Source organism: Hippopotamus amphibius, chromosome 1 (assembly GCF_030028045.1).
Source record: "Hippopotamus amphibius kiboko isolate mHipAmp2 chromosome 1, mHipAmp2.hap2, whole genome shotgun sequence".
NCBI lineage: Eukaryota > Metazoa > Chordata > Mammalia > Artiodactyla > Hippopotamidae > Hippopotamus > Hippopotamus amphibius.
In genome coordinates, this window is record NC_080186.1 from 105699284 (window position 1) to 105714228 (window position 14945).

Genomic DNA, 14945 nt, shown 5'->3' on the forward strand with positions numbered 1-14945 from the left:
ATGGCTGTAGACCAATTACTCTAGCCCCAGAAATGTGAACTTTCAAGCTTGTCAATTCTCAGTGGAGATAATGTAAATAATACTGGATGGTGTACCAAACCATCCCCTTATAAGAGGCTGAAACCCTCACCCTGGGCTCAGGGATAAACGTCTAGTACGCTCTGAGGCTGGGTGGTACACGCGTGTATATTTGAGACAGGGTTGCATGGCCTTGGGCACTGGATTTACAATGTTCTCCACGGGGCTAGCTGCAGGGGGTTTTATCTGAACCCCCTGCCTGTGTATGAGGAGCTTCCCACATTCCACAACTTTTAAGGATCACATACTGGCTTTCACAGTTTTCCTAGGGGCTAAGATGTGGGTCTATTACCAAGAGCTGGCCAATCCCCATGAGTAACAATGACCCCAGCATTTGACAGGAGTTGAGAGACACAAGGAGTAGGCCCTGGGGAAATTCTTCCTGTCCCGTGCAACAGAAGACTCTCCCCACCTCCAGATCCTTAGTTTAACACCGACCAGGTGCAGCAGAAGTCGCAGAGCCATGGGCGGTGTCTAGTGTCCAGGGCCAGTAGTGTCACCTGTGCAGAGCCACAGGGGTTGTCACTCAGCAGGGGGCACCCGTGCCCTTCCCGTTTGGTCTGTGTGCTCCCTTCCATTGGCCTTGCTTATTCCTCCCTGTTTGTAGAGCCTGGTTCTCCAGTTGGCTGGAGAGTCTCTGAGCTAGCACTATCCCTTGAAGAAAGTATATTTCAGAGGAAAGGAGCCAGAGTCTATTTCTGATGGCTGCAGAGAGAGAAAGGAGGGGAAAGGGAGAAAGCAGGGAGGAGGAAAGGAAGCTTCTTCCTGGAAGTTGGCTGGGTGCTGAGTTCCTCTGCGTCTAGGATTCTCCGCAAGAGTCACTTTCCCCCTTAAGCCAGAGGCACCCTCAAGGATCCAGTCACTCCACTCCTTGCTCTCTGGTCTGAAAACACAAGCTGGCTTCCTTCTCCAGCCTCCGCGGCCCCGGCCCCCACCCCCACCCGCAGGGCGAACCAGTCTTACCCAGAAAGAGAAAACAAATCAACAAACAAACCAACCGCACTCTCCGAGCAAACACGTCATCTTTCTATCCCTTCTTTTGGTCATCCGCTTCTTTTTCAGAATCTTCATTTCTCGTATTCTGTTCGGTGAGGAAAGCAAAAGCACGGTCCCTGGGGCACCATGAGAACCAAGCAGGAAGGACGTGCACAGACAATACACCGAGCAGCACTGTGAGAGGCAACCCTGAATCTGTGTGTCTATGCACAGGACACAGACATGTGCTTTCATTGTGTTCCTATAAATATATACCTGTAGCCCTTGCCTTACGACTTCTTTATTACTAACAAACATTTTGGGTCAGTAACACACGATGCCAGAATTGATTTCCTTGGTGTGTAACGCAAGACAGAAGGGAAGAATGCCAGGAGGCTGGCAGAACCCGCCAGTATTTCAGATGAAAGCTTAGAGGTCCGTTACCTACGTGGGCGGAAATCACGACGTCACGTCCCCTTTCGGCAGCCGATGCGCCCATTGGTCGTCTGGGCAGGGGTGGGAGGGGAGATGACGGCCCAGGGACCCGGCGTGGGTGGGAGGAGGGGAGCCGCCTTAGAGGTCAGGGATGGGGCTTGGCTTATGTAAATCTTGCAGTGCAGGGGTGCCATTCCCGGCCAGCCACTCCCCGGGCTGTGGAAGTTTTCCGGAGATGTAGCTCGGATTTTCTTAGGAGAGTTGTTTGGAGGGGCGTGGAAGAGGAGGGGGTGCGGGGGGTGGTGGAGGGGCTGGGGTGGGGGTTGTGGCAAAGTGAGCGTGTGTGTACAGCGGAAGAGCCTAAGGCTGTACGGGGACGGGGAGCGAAACGTTCATACTTACCTGGCAGGGGAGATACCATGATCACGATGGTGGTTTCCCCAGGGCGAGGCTCACCCATTGCACCGGGGGTGTGCTGACCTATGCGATTTCCCCAAATGCGGGAAACTCGACTGCGAAATTTGTGGTAGTGGGGGACTGTGTTCGCGCTCTCCCCTGGCAATGGGTACAAAATGACAGGTTAAACCCAAGCAACTGGGATAGTGGGTGTAAAAGCAATTGAGCAAGAAAGAACTGTGACCTTCTCGCTTATCCCAGAGTTTTGCTTTTTTTTTTTTTTTTAATCTTTTTCTCTAGCGCATTGGGTAAAGGTGGTAGATAAACCAGTAATGCTTCAATGAAAACTGGGAGGTCTGCATCACGGCCAATACCTAGCCAGGTTCTTTCTTTCCCTGCACAAACCAAACACAGGCTTTTGCTACCACTGCAGATATAAGTTTCTCTGCATATTTAAGCTTCAAGGGGTTTTCCTACTTCAGGATTTCATTCTGACTGTGGAGCTCTGTTCTATACCCTGCAAAAATCTTGCACAATCTTCACTGGTGTTTCCAACTTGGACTTCAAAGTAGGGGTGGCCCACCATACACACTCATAAGGACCTGGGTTTATCCTCCTGCCAACAACAACAGAAAACGTGAAACAAAGACTTTGAAGAGACTGGGGCATCAGGTGAAAAAGGACAGTGCATGGTTCTGGAGAGGTGGTGGGAAACAATGGCTCCAATTTACTGTCTGCAGAGAGTTTCCAAGCAAGGCACTCCAGGGCAAACGGAAAAGGAGCCCGGTGGACCTTGCTGAGTTGAGGACACTGAACCTGAAGTCCAGGGAGGCCAAAGGAGCTAGGGTCCACAGAACAGACTCCCAGAGGGGAGAGAGATGCTGAAAGTAAATCAGAGAGAACTACAGAGGAGATCCCTCCTGCGTGCAGCACAGTACTGATCAGTGCAGCCCTGGCAGGAAACTCCCCAAGGTCAGGGGGAGAGCTTTGACAGGATCAGAGAACAGTGCCTGGCACTCACACAGATAGTGCTTGTCCCCAACAGATAGACTGCAAGGAAGAAAACAAAACAGACAGACAAAACCTCTCAATTCATGAGGGCGTGGGGTGGAGTACTCAGGAATGTCTTGCCTCAGGAGGGCAACTAGTTAGCCATAAACTGAGTGCTGCTCAGAACCACTTAGTGAATCATCAAAGCATGACCTGAAAGGATCAAACTGTTTGCAAGTAACTTGAATGCATCCCTGAAGAAAGCCCAACGTTTACAGGAACACACAACTCTCCATCATCCAACAAGGCAACATTCACACTATCTGGCATTCCATCAGAGATTCGGAGGTATCCAAACAGGCAGGGCAAATGACCCATAATGCAGAGACACATCGATCATGTGCAAACAACCCAGAGCTGTCACCAGAGAAGGACATTAAAACATTTATTCCAACTGTATTCTGTAACTTCAAACAGTTCAGTAGACACATGGGAAACATAAAAAAGACCCAAATGAACTTCAAGAGATTAAAAAAATAATAATAATAAGAGGGATGAAAACTACAACATACTGCAAGGGATTAACAGCGAGCAATTAGAAAATGCAGAAAACAAAAGTTTTTTAAAATCATTTATTTATCAAGAGAAACTATTCCTTAGCCCAGATATTCATAGTTCACAGTTTCACAGTTCAGGAACACAGGTAAGTGCCAAACTTCCATGAAACTCAACCCAAAGAAATGATATGGCACTTAGAATGCTCCTTCAGGAACAGTCTGCCTTTATATTCCAAAATCACTTTGCACTCTGAAAGATACCAGCCTTCCTCATCTCCTCAAAATCTTTCATGGAATCATAATTTCTGTAGAAATCTGCATATGCCTTCTTTCTTGGTTCAGCCACAGCAAACTTACACAAAGTTGCAACTCCCAGGGAGACAATGAATGCTCCAACCATATGAAATCGCAGACGCGTGGCCAGAAGGCCACGCATCTGAGGTTTCATCAAAGAACTGGAAGCCATGGTAGTTTTTCTCCTTGACAGCTCAACGATGACGTCCTTCCAGACAGATGGAGAAATGGACCAGAAGAAAGAAATTTTTTTTTTGAAGGTGGCAAAACAACAGTAATTGTTGACTTAAGTACAGAGGAAGGAGCAAACCCTTCTAATGAGTTCATTAGGTGCACAGGCAGCTTCCTAAAAGGTTCCTGGCAGCATCCACTTATCCAGCACGGAGCACAGCTCTGAGATGCCACCAAGGAAGGGGCTCGCCCACCAGGGAGTTCTTGTATTAAATACCCAGGTCGAAATAATGTGGGCCCCGTTTGCAAGGAGTTGAACTTTGTCTTGGGTTGGCAGTAATGTAGGAGGTCCATCCAGCTCCTCAGAGGGGAATGCAAAGATTTTCTGTGATTCTGTTTTCCTAGTCATCCAGTCAAGGCCTGGTCTGTGGCTCGGTGTGGTGGGGTGCCAGCCCAGTGAGTGCTGGCAGTGGTGACGTCATGAAGCGTTACCCACGAAAGGGTGTGGGTCCTCTGAAGTCCAGGATTTGAGGAATGGCCTGAGGACAGATTATGCTATTTTTAGTCGTCATGTTGAGCCCACTGTAAAACAGCCGCTGTGAGGAGAATCATGTCTGAGAGGGAATGCAGGCATCTCCATCTCTTTTTCTCCCCCAGTTCTGGATGGAGCTGGAAGGAGTTAAGGTACTCTTTAGACCAAGGCATGGCAGTTTTCTAGGCATGTTTAGAGATGTAGGTGCTCTTCCTGGAGGGCTAGATTATCCACCACTTTCAGTGCATCACCACTTAGAGATCTTTGGGTCTGCCTGTTGCCTCCTGCACCAGTGCAGCTTTGTGAGGCCCTCACTGTTGTCTAATCCAGCCTGTGTCCCCTCCTCATCACACCCCAGCAGGTGCCCTGATCCCAGCGAGGGCTTCTTCTCATTGCCTCCCAAATTGGCCATAACGTAATTTTTTTGTGTGTAGTTGATTTACAGTGTTGTGTTAGTTTCAGGTGTACCACGAAGTGACTCGGTTATATTGGGTTGGCCAAAGAGTTGGTTCGGGTTTTTCGGTAACAAACTTCAGAAGAAACAGATTTGAATAGGAATTGCATTGACTCTGCAGATCACTTTGAATGGAAAGCCACAGTCCCAAATGAAAGGGTGCAGGCGCCCTGAGACCAGGCGGTGAATACTCCGCTTTGGGGGTGCCGCGCAGGTGGTGCACAGAGCCTGATTGCCGACGTCAGAGCTTGAGTAAGAGATTCCCCCCATCCGTGTGCGTGTGCCTTCATCCTCTGGCAGCTGCCCTGGAATGTACAAGGCGGATGACTTAGCAAGGGCAGCCCCCCAGGGGGTGCCAAGAGACCTGGGCACCAGGGTTAAAAACCGGGATGAACGCGCGTACTGGGGATCCGCTGGGTGGAGATTCCAGGAGAGTTCAGGCAGTAGGGCGCGGGGGAGGCACTGCAAGGGCAGACGCATAAAAGCGGCGGCAGAGGGCCCGCTAATCAGATGCCAAGCCAAGTTCGTCCCTCAGTGGGCTCGAACCACCAACCTTTCGGTTAACAGCCCAACTCGCTACCTGATTGCGCCACAGAGACAAAAGGCTGCGGGGTTTTGTTGTAACATCCTGCAATCAGAATGCATTCCCCCGTTCTTTCCAACCCAGCGGAAAATAGAGTCAAATGCCTCTATCTTGTCCAACCTTGCTGGCACCAGAGGCATTGACTCTCGTCACTCAGGAACGTTCGACCGTGGACACCGAGCCCGAGTCAGCTGCGGGCTCCGACGAAACAATGCCGGGCCCACGACCATCCTCGCCTGCTCCTGGCCGCCCCCCGCTCCGCGGGACGACTGCAGCCTCTCTCGGGCCAAAGTCCCCGGTTTCCCACTCGTGATCCGCCTTACTCGTCACGCTCACCGCAAGTCCCCCCTCACCCCACCCCACCCCCAGGTCCAGTGGTCGGGCGGGAGAAAGGACAGCAACCAGCTGTGTCCCCACCGCGCTGCCTCCTCTTGGCGCTTCCAGAGAAGGACTCCACGAGGCACGACCTGGAGTTTGCGCACCAGGCAGCCCCTCGCCCGGAACAGGGCCTGGCATCCAGCAGGTGCCCAATAAATGTCTGGCTGAGGATGCATTCCGCCGCAGGGGCCGGAGGTGGTGGGTCCACCGAGAATTCTTATGCCACCTCTAAGTTTTTAGTCCTAGAGGAACGTAAAAAAGTTCTATAAAGTCCAAGAGGGCACCACTTGGACCGGCTCTGAGCTCCCCATGTAAGACGGTACGCCGGCCTCAGCCTGTGGGTGCAGGTGTCATGTCTGAGAGGGATGAAGGAGGAAAGCTTCAAAGTAGAAAGACGGTTGGGGTAGGCAATCTGGAGTATGAGGGAGAGAGGGAGAGAGACTGGTTCATCTCTAGCCATCTGCTTACCTCCAGTGCTAACGTCGACCCGACCACCGCTCCGTGGATCCCCCGGTGGAGCACAGTGGTCGCGGTGTGATTGGTGCGGTGATGGAAGCCTGGCTGCTTGGGTCTGAATTCAAATCCTAACAGAGAACCGGCTTCCCGTGCCTGATCACCGCCGGCAATAGCCTGTGGGTCTACCTTTTGGACTTGGTGGCTTGCCCCCTACTGCCCACAGAGCAGGTGGGCGAGGGGACGCGGCGCACACCTCACCGGGGGACTCAAACTCTGAGGCGGCCCAGACTTCGCCCGAGGCCCCCAAGGCCTGAAGTCAGCATCCCCTCCAGGTCCCCCCTGCGCTGAGAAGAGTGCCTGGGGCTCCAGGAACAAACTTCTCCTCTGTCTAACTGGAGACTTGGCTGGATTGGTCAGAATCTACCCTTTTCTGGCCTCATGGGGCCGAGTGCCCCTTGCAGGGGCCTCGAGGGGTCGCTGTGTTCCTGCCGATTGGATTTTGGCTTGCAAAGAACAAGGGCTCAGGCAGATTTTGATTTCCCTGGCTTAGGCTGTGCAGGCTGATACAAGCAAGGCTCAGGGGCTGCAGCCACCCAAACAAGGAACCTCTCCTGTCTGTCGTCGTCTTTGTGAATGGCCAGCTCCTATACATAGAAAAATCCGCAATAACCCACACAACACAAGGCTACCAGTCAACAAACGAATTCTGTATAGTGGCAGAGTACAGATAGGCAAAAATCAGTTGTCTATCTATACATTAGAAGTGGAGAATCTGAAAAAGAAATTAAGAAAACAATTCGATTTAAGATTGAAGAGGAAAATTAGAAGTTTGGAATCAGCTAGAAATAACTTCATGCTTGCTCTGCTTTTGTAAAATCTGCTTGCTGCAACCAAGATAAGAACAGATGACCTAGCAATCAACTGTAACCTTAAGATGTTCTGATAAATATGGAATGTTCTGCTCTTGCTCCTGCAAGTTTCTGTTTGGAAACCCTCTGCGAGGGACCCATAACAACTCCCACTCTGTAACTGCCCACAACCTATAGTAAGCAGGTAACCAATCAACCAAAATGCTAAGGGGGCCGCCGGCTTAATAAACCTGAGTTCTCCAACTCTCCGAGTGTGGTGCTTGGTTTCTCGACAGACCGATTCGATTTCTGCAACAAGATAGCACCCAAAAGAATATAATATTTATGAATTGAATTAACATATACAAGGAGGTGAAACTTGCACACTGAAACCCACAAAACATAGTTGCAAGTGATGAAAGCATACCTAAGGAAATGGAAAGACAGTTTCCACAGATCTCTCTCCCTCTCTCTCTCCCTTTCTCCATCATACTTGAGGTTGCCTACTCCAACCGTCTCTCACCTTAGCAGCTTTCCTCCTTCATCCCTCTCAGACATGACACCTGCACCCACAGGCTGAGGCCACTGCACTGTCTTGGATGGGAGCTCAGAGCTGGTCCAGGTGGTGCCCTCTTGGACTTTCTAGAACTTTTACCTGGTTCTAAATCAGCTGCCAGAAGAAAGGTTTTGAAGAGCAGCCGATTGGAAAACTCTAGGTTCCTCTAGGACTAAAAACTTAGAGGTGGCATAAGAATTCTCGGTGGACCCACCACCTCCGGCCCCTGCGGCGGAATGCATCCTCAGCCAGACATTTATTGGGCACCAGCTGGACTCCAGGCCCTGCTCCGGGCAAGGGGCTTCCTGGTGCGCAAATTCCAGGTCGTGCCTCGTGGAGTCCTTCTCTGGAAGCGCCAAGAGGAGGCAGCGCGGTGGGGACACAGCCGGTTGCTGTCCTTTCCCCCACACGACCACCGGACCTGGAGGTGGGGTGGGGTGAGGGGGGACTTGCGGTCAGCGCGACGAGTGAGGCCAATCACTAGTGGGAAACGGGAGACTTTGGCCCGAGAGAGCCTGCAGTCGTGCTGCGTAGAGGGGCTGCTTTTAAGGAGGCCAGGAGCAGGCGAGGATGGTCGTGGGCCCGGCGTTGCTTCGTCGGAGCCCGCAGCTGATTCGGTCTCGGTGTCTACGGCCTGACGTTCCCGAGTGACAAGACTCAGTGTCTCTGGTGCCAGCGAGGTTGGACAAGATAGAGGCATTCTACTCTGTTTTCCGCTGGGGCTGGAAGGGACGGGAAATACATTGTTTCCAGAATGTTACAGCAAGATCTCGCAGCCCTGTGTCTCTGTGGCGCAATCGGTTAGCGCGTTCGGCTGTTAACCGAAAGGTTGGTGGTTCGAGCCCACCCAGGGACGAGCTTCGGCCTAGAATCGAAGGAGGTCTCAGCTGCCGCTTTTCCGTGTCTGCCCAATTGCCCTTTCAGTTCCTCCCCAGCGCCCTTCTTCAGGAATCTCCACCCAGCCCAGCTGATCCCCAGCACGCACCTTCCTCCGGGTTTTTAACCCTGGTGCCCCTGTGTCTTGGCACCACTCCATGAGGGCTGCCCCTCACTAACTCATCTGCCTTGTACATTCCAGGGCACCTGCCAGAGGATAAAGGGACATGCACACGGGTGGGGGGAATCTCTTACTCAAGCTGGGATGTCGGCAATCAGGCTCTGTGCACCACCTGCAGGGCACCGCAACGCGCAGTATTCACGGACCAATCTCAGATGCCTCCACCCTTTCATTTGAGACTGTCGCTTTCTTTTTTCCTTTATTGCCCCACCCCAGGTACCATAATCCAGGTTCAGAACACTGCTTTCGATTCCCTCCAGCCCTGCTTCAGACAACCCTCCCTCAAGCCCCAAGCAATATTAATCTGCTTTCTGCCTCCATAAGTTTCTTTTCTGGACATTTCAGATAAATGGAATAAATCAATATGTAGTGCTTTGTGACTGGCGTCTTTCACTTAGCACAATGTTTCTGAGGTTTATCCATGCTCTGGCTTGAGTTTCTTTGCTTTTTATTACTGAGTAGAATTCCACTGTGTAAATATACCACATTTCAGGTGCCATTCACTAGTTGATGGGCATTTCAGTGTTTCCTGTTTTTTGATTTTGTGGGTGTTTTTCTTTTGGTTTTGCTATTATAAATAATGCTGCTATAAATACATTGAACAATCTGCACCTATGTTTCATTTCTCTTCAATAGATATAAAGAAGTGGAATTGCTGGGTTTATGGTAAGCTTATGCTTAACTTTTGAGAAACTGTCAAACTGGTTTCCAAAGTGGCAGTATCATTTTTACATTCTGACCAGCAACATCTGAAGGTTCAGTTTCTCCACCTTCTCACAAGCACTTGCTATGGTCTATCCTAGTTAAACATAGCCATCCTAGTCGGGGAAAAGTGATATCTTGTTGTTTTAATGTGCATTTTCCCAATGGACAATGACATTGAGCACCTCTTCCTAAGATTATGACCCATGTATTTGTCTTCTTGGGGAAAATGTCTATTCAAGTCTTTGGCTGATTTGAAAAATTGTGTCGCATCTTTCTATTGAGTTGAAATAGCTCTCTAGCAATTGTAAATACAATTCCTTCATTGGCAATTTGATATGCATATATTTTCTCCTAGTCTGTGGTTTGTCCTTTCATTTTCTTAATGCTGTCTTTTGAGGCAAAGTTCTCAATTTTCATGAAAGTTCTCTTCTATATAACACGTTTGCTGTAGGATCTTAGAACTCTTTGCTTAACCTACATGCACAGTAACTTTTCTCCTATGTGTCCCCTTGAAGTTTTGTTTTAGCTATTACATTTAGGTCTGTGGTTTATTTTGAGTTAATTGCTATATGTGGTGTCATTTCAAGCAAAGTGCCCTATGACGGCAAGAGATCTTGGAGGTAAATTACCTTTAAGAGTTAATCTCCCCCAGGCCAGGACACTGAGATTTCATATTCCTGCACCCTTTATTGAGTGGCTAAGTGCCTAGGGAGAGGTCAAATAAATGGGTTCTGGTGCTCATACACTCCATGTACTTCCCATTCTCTGGGACTGGGAACAAGGTAGCTCTATGAGTCAGAGGACTGTCCTACTCAGAGGAGGCCGTTGTCACAAAATAGACCAAAAGCAGGAGAGGGTTACACAGGAAGGATCAAAGGGATCCAGGTGATCTGGGTTGGGCTTCTAGAAGGTCTCCTACTGGGTGGATGGGAAGGAGGACTTGCACAGCACGAACTCAGTGAATATATACCTGGAGGGATCACAGCAGATGGAACACATTTTGCACTTTCGTAAACGTTATTGCCAACATGAAAACAGTGGGGTGTGTGCATTTGCGTGCATGTATGTTTGTGTTTGTGTATGTGCGTGTGTGTGTTACCTTGGCTATCATAAGGTGTGTGGATCAGGAATCTGGAGTTACTCTGTCTAGGGAAAGGATAGGGGATCAAGAGCCAGATCAAGAGCCATTCTCAGCTCTGAGAGAATCCTAAGCATTGGCTGGCATTTCCCAAGCTCAACCCAGAGACCCTACAATTTGAAGATTCCTGAGTTTGTCATGTGTGGTCAAAGGTACACTAGCAGACAGAAGTTGACATGCTGAGTACAGAAATAGACAAAGAAATACAATATTCCGTAGACAGACCACATTCCTTACCACCCTCACTGTAGTGGTCTCACTGAAAATAGGAATGGGCAATTGAAACGTGGTATGCAACACAGGTTATGGGAACAGGTTGAAAGTGTCGGTTAATAGTATAAATTATTGTGTCCTCAGATTGAATTTGCTGGAAAGTAAAGTGGGGACTCCACTGAAAAATGTTCTAGGTTCTGCAGGAAGAAATGTAACTGAGCATGACCTCATGCGGCCTTCACAGGACAACCCCCCTCCCCAATACCCATGTCCTCTGTCTGACTCCTGACTATAGAAAAATTTTAGCTGAAGGATAAAGTTAATCAGAAAAATGAGAGAATGCAGAAGCAAAGGAAAATAGTCAAACAAGACAAAATAATAATTAGCCATTAACCAAAGTGAAGGACCTTTAGGTCCTCCTCAAGGGCAATACGTGATATTCTAAGCCATATCCTTTGAGCTGTTTTGCAGATACTGAAAACCCCACCAGGTGATACAAGTTAACTACAAGGTGACCAGACTGTAACCATGACATAAGCTGCTCCATCCTACACAATTCTGAGAACTCACCTCAAAGGAATGGCAACAAAGCAACTCTGGACCTGAAGATTAACCGTACTTCAAACAATCAAGGTGACACTCATCAGGCCACCGCAGGAACAATTTCAAGTTGACTGTCAGAGCCAACTGTCCTGTTCTGCACAAAGCCCCCTCCCTCAACCTATACACTCGTGAAACTGCCCTTTAAAAGCTCTTGCCCACTGATTGGCAGTTGGGGAATTGGCTTATGGACACAAGTCTGCCTTCTCCTCATGTTGCTGGCCTCCTGAATAAAGCAACCTTCCCTTTCCTACCAACACTTGTCTTTCCAGTACTGGCTTTTGAGCAGCAAGCAGCCGAACCTGAGTTCATTATCAGATGTGGGGAGGCTACAGGAGAGTGCAATTATACAACTCAGTATAACGCAGATAACAACATCTTCCACGCTTCATGCAGTTTTTCTTTCATTTTTTCTGAGGCCATGGTCTCATGCATAAGTCTAAATACATTTGTACCAAGAAAGTTGATATCAATACAAAACACACAAAATCTACCATTACATTCGGCAGTGCATGTTCCTAATGGTACTGTAGCCGGGTTTATACCAGCAAGTAGCCAAATTGTGGCTAACTTTGAATGCAGCCCCAAGATAGCCATGTGTTTGCTTCTCCTTGGCCCCACCTCTAGCTTAAGCACTACATCTGAGCTGGCTCCATTACTGGGGGAAGATGTAGGTCAAATAGTGCATAATGCAAATGGGGGAAAGCATAGCAAAAAGCAGGCATGCTCATAAGTGAGTTAGGATTCCAGAGAGGAGTGTGATCATGCTATTGTGAAGAAAAACATGTCTAGCTCTCTCTCTGAAATATGGCACTGACTAATCAGAGATGCTGGGAGAAACCACTGTACCTTCTCTCAAAGAAAGACAAGTAAATCCCTACTGATGTATAAACTGTGCCTAAAATCTCCACCTAGACAGTTTAGGGATAGAAGGGAAACAGTATTTCTTCTAGTTGCTATCATTTCCTTTCAGTGGGGGATGGCCTGGAAAGAAAGAAAAATATCCTGGTCAACTTCCCTTGTAAATAGTTAGCGAGGAATCTCCTGGCAAATGCATTAATGCTGGTTACTATTGGGAGACTATTTACCTATGGAATACTTTCAGTGGGATGTATCTAGTCTGTGTTGAACTCTTTAGGGGATCAAACCTAGAATCCCGGGATTTAAGTGGACTAGTTCCCTGGAGACTGTCACATTGATTAAGTAAGTGTCAGCATAGGAGATGACCCCAAGAGCTCCATTCTGTGTAACTGATGACCTCATACATCACTTAGAGACCACGTGTGTTGAGGCTGGGCCGGAGCATGTGCTAATGTGGGAAGAAGGTCCTTGCAGGCAGTGCTGGTGAGCTCAGACGTTCTGTTGCTTTGCTCATCCTTCACAATTAACTTCCTCCTTGAAAATGTGAGTAAAACTCGACACTGGGCAAGATTTATGATTTTTGTGTTTTTCATGTTATCTCCATTTCAAGTGGATGTGCTCGTATACCATTCACTGACCTTTTTAAATATCACAGTTTTAACTTTGTTAAAAGTCACTGTTGGCCAAAATCAAACCAGGCTAATCAGTGTACAAATTGATTGGCAAATCATGGATTAAACATTCAATGGCCTTTATAACCACATATTTTGCTAGAGTGTCTTCCAAAATCACTACTGTTCTTTTGCAGGTACCATGAGCAACTCCAAAATCCCAAGGCCATCTTTCCCTGATACCTTGTGGTCACTGTCATCAACTTCAGTCACTTTATCCTGTACCTTGAAGATCTCTGCATTATTACATGATTTGAGAGACAGAGATGGTATGTATAGTTTGTTTAAGTGCAGGAAGAGACTCCTGTTTCTCTGTGGATCAATGGAGTTGAATAGCACTGTTTGTTCCAAACAAGCCATCTCAGATTTTTTCATAGACATATTTACACTACCAGCTGTAAAACAGATAGCTAGTGGGAAGTTGCTGTATAACAAAAGGAGATCAACTTCATGGGAGATGCTTTGGAGGGCCAGGACGGGGAGGGTGGGGGGGAGTCGCGGGAGGGAGGGGATATGGGGATATGTGTGTAGATGCAGATGATTCACTTTGGTGCACCTCAGAGGTGGGTACAAGAGTGTAAAGCAAATATATTCCAATAAAGAGTTTAAAAAAAAAAGAATTGCGGATTATTCTATTCATGGTAACATTTTTATACAGAACAGATACTACTTTAGTTGAATCATTCAGAAAATGATTTCCATGAGACAAAAACTAAAAAATAAATCATCACTCCGAAAACTAGCTTTCTGCACTGAGCACGTTCTGCCTAGGGCTCCAGAGGTTTTGAATAAGCTTGGTGCTTAATTGCTTTAATATATGGTCTATGGGGTTTAGGCTATTTTAATAGCACTTCAAATAAATCATTGCAATGTGACTTTAAGCAAGTCACTTAACTTTGATTAGGTTTCAATTGCTGAAGTTTAGGAAGAATTTGGCCAACTATTGTTTTCCTGCCATAGAATGTACTCTTGAGCTTCCTCACACCCTAAATTCACTCCTCAGTTTGCATGGGGGTTGTGAGAAGGTGGAGCCCCAGTGCAGAAAAACAATCTGCTTGCTCCTTCCTTTACTTAGTCATGAATGCTTAGAGGGACAGCTGGACGTTGTGGCCATTGTCACCCTTGTGAAACCACCAGCCTAGCCAATCCCAGCAGAGTTAGAGTGACACACAGATCAGGGGAACTGCCCATGTTCCAGGCTCACAAACCATGAATAGGATGTAGGTTAGAAGATGACTCTCTTTCCCTGGGTAACCCATGAGCTCGTTTACCTGTTACTTGAATGGTTGATGGTTTGAGCCCAACAGATAGTGTTCTGTGACTGATCCCAGGTGTTTTTGAGCTCTGTTTGTGCTGCACATTCTCTGTGCACTACTTCTCTGATCCTGATCCTCACCCTCTCCCTTTCAATCAGATACAGGAAAATACTGCCCCTACTCCTAAGGTTCACGTTAGTTTCTAAAGGGCTTGGTAAAAAGAATTATTTTTTTTAAGGGTAAAAACAAGTTCTGGAATTCCAAGCTCACTGACAATATAACCTTTCTTCCTGAGGCTGAGTTTTCTGCAGCTGCTCTCTCCTGGACAGCTGGTACCGATTCCCTGAAGCCAAATAGCGAGAATACGTCTCTCATTGAACAACTTGGTTTGGGGGGTTCTTTTTTGTTCTTTGTTTGTTTGTTGTTTGTTTTTTATTCCTTGTAGCCAGAAAGAACACACTTCAGGGTAAGAGGATGTTAGAAAGAGTCTATTATAAGATTTGGGCTTTGGTTGGGTGATATGGGGGAGGATGGGAGGACGTAGGGGATGTTCCATATTGAGTACTGTTAGCACCGGCAATTTATGATTGAAGTAAAGAAGTAACAGTCATTTTGTTATGAAAAGAAGAGGAGGTTTGGGATTTTGTAGGTTCCATGGTGACCTTGTTTTTGTCTGTGCCTGGAAATGTTTATGAGGTAGACTGGTTTTGCTTGATTTTCAGTCTCAGAATAATCTTGTGT

At 47.7% G+C, this 14945-nt stretch overlaps 1 protein-coding gene and 3 non-coding genes across 4 annotated transcripts; 2 read left to right on the forward strand and 2 right to left on the reverse strand.

The window, feature by feature from the left end:
• The first annotated feature begins 1882 nt into the window (after positions 1 to 1882).
• Positions 1883 to 2046, forward strand: LOC130843644 (U1 spliceosomal RNA). The gene has a single exon (XR_009051076.1). It is a non-coding gene; the product is annotated as a U1 spliceosomal RNA (small nuclear RNA).
• A 1610-nt stretch (positions 2047 to 3656) lies between these two features.
• On the reverse strand, positions 3657 to 3897 carry LOC130844752 (cytochrome c oxidase subunit 6C-like). Its single transcript, XM_057720874.1, has one exon. It carries the CDS (start codon positions 3895 to 3897, stop codon positions 3670 to 3672), a length of 228 nt encoding a protein of 75 aa, XP_057576857.1. The 3' UTR covers positions 3657 to 3669.
• Positions 3898 to 5407: 1510 nt separating this feature from the next.
• Positions 5408 to 5481, reverse strand: TRNAN-GUU (transfer RNA asparagine (anticodon GUU)). Its single transcript has one exon. It is a non-coding gene; the product is annotated as a tRNA-Asn (tRNA).
• A 3004-nt stretch (positions 5482 to 8485) lies between these two features.
• TRNAN-GUU (transfer RNA asparagine (anticodon GUU)) lies at positions 8486 to 8559 on the forward strand. The gene has a single exon. It is a non-coding gene; the product is annotated as a tRNA-Asn (tRNA).
• The last annotated feature ends 6386 nt before the right edge of the window (positions 8560 to 14945 follow it).

Coding starts and splice junctions, on each gene's coding strand:
- LOC130844752 (XM_057720874.1), bottom strand. CDS start 3,897: ATGGCTTCCAGTTCTTTGATGAAACCTCAGATGCGTGGCCTTCTGGCC.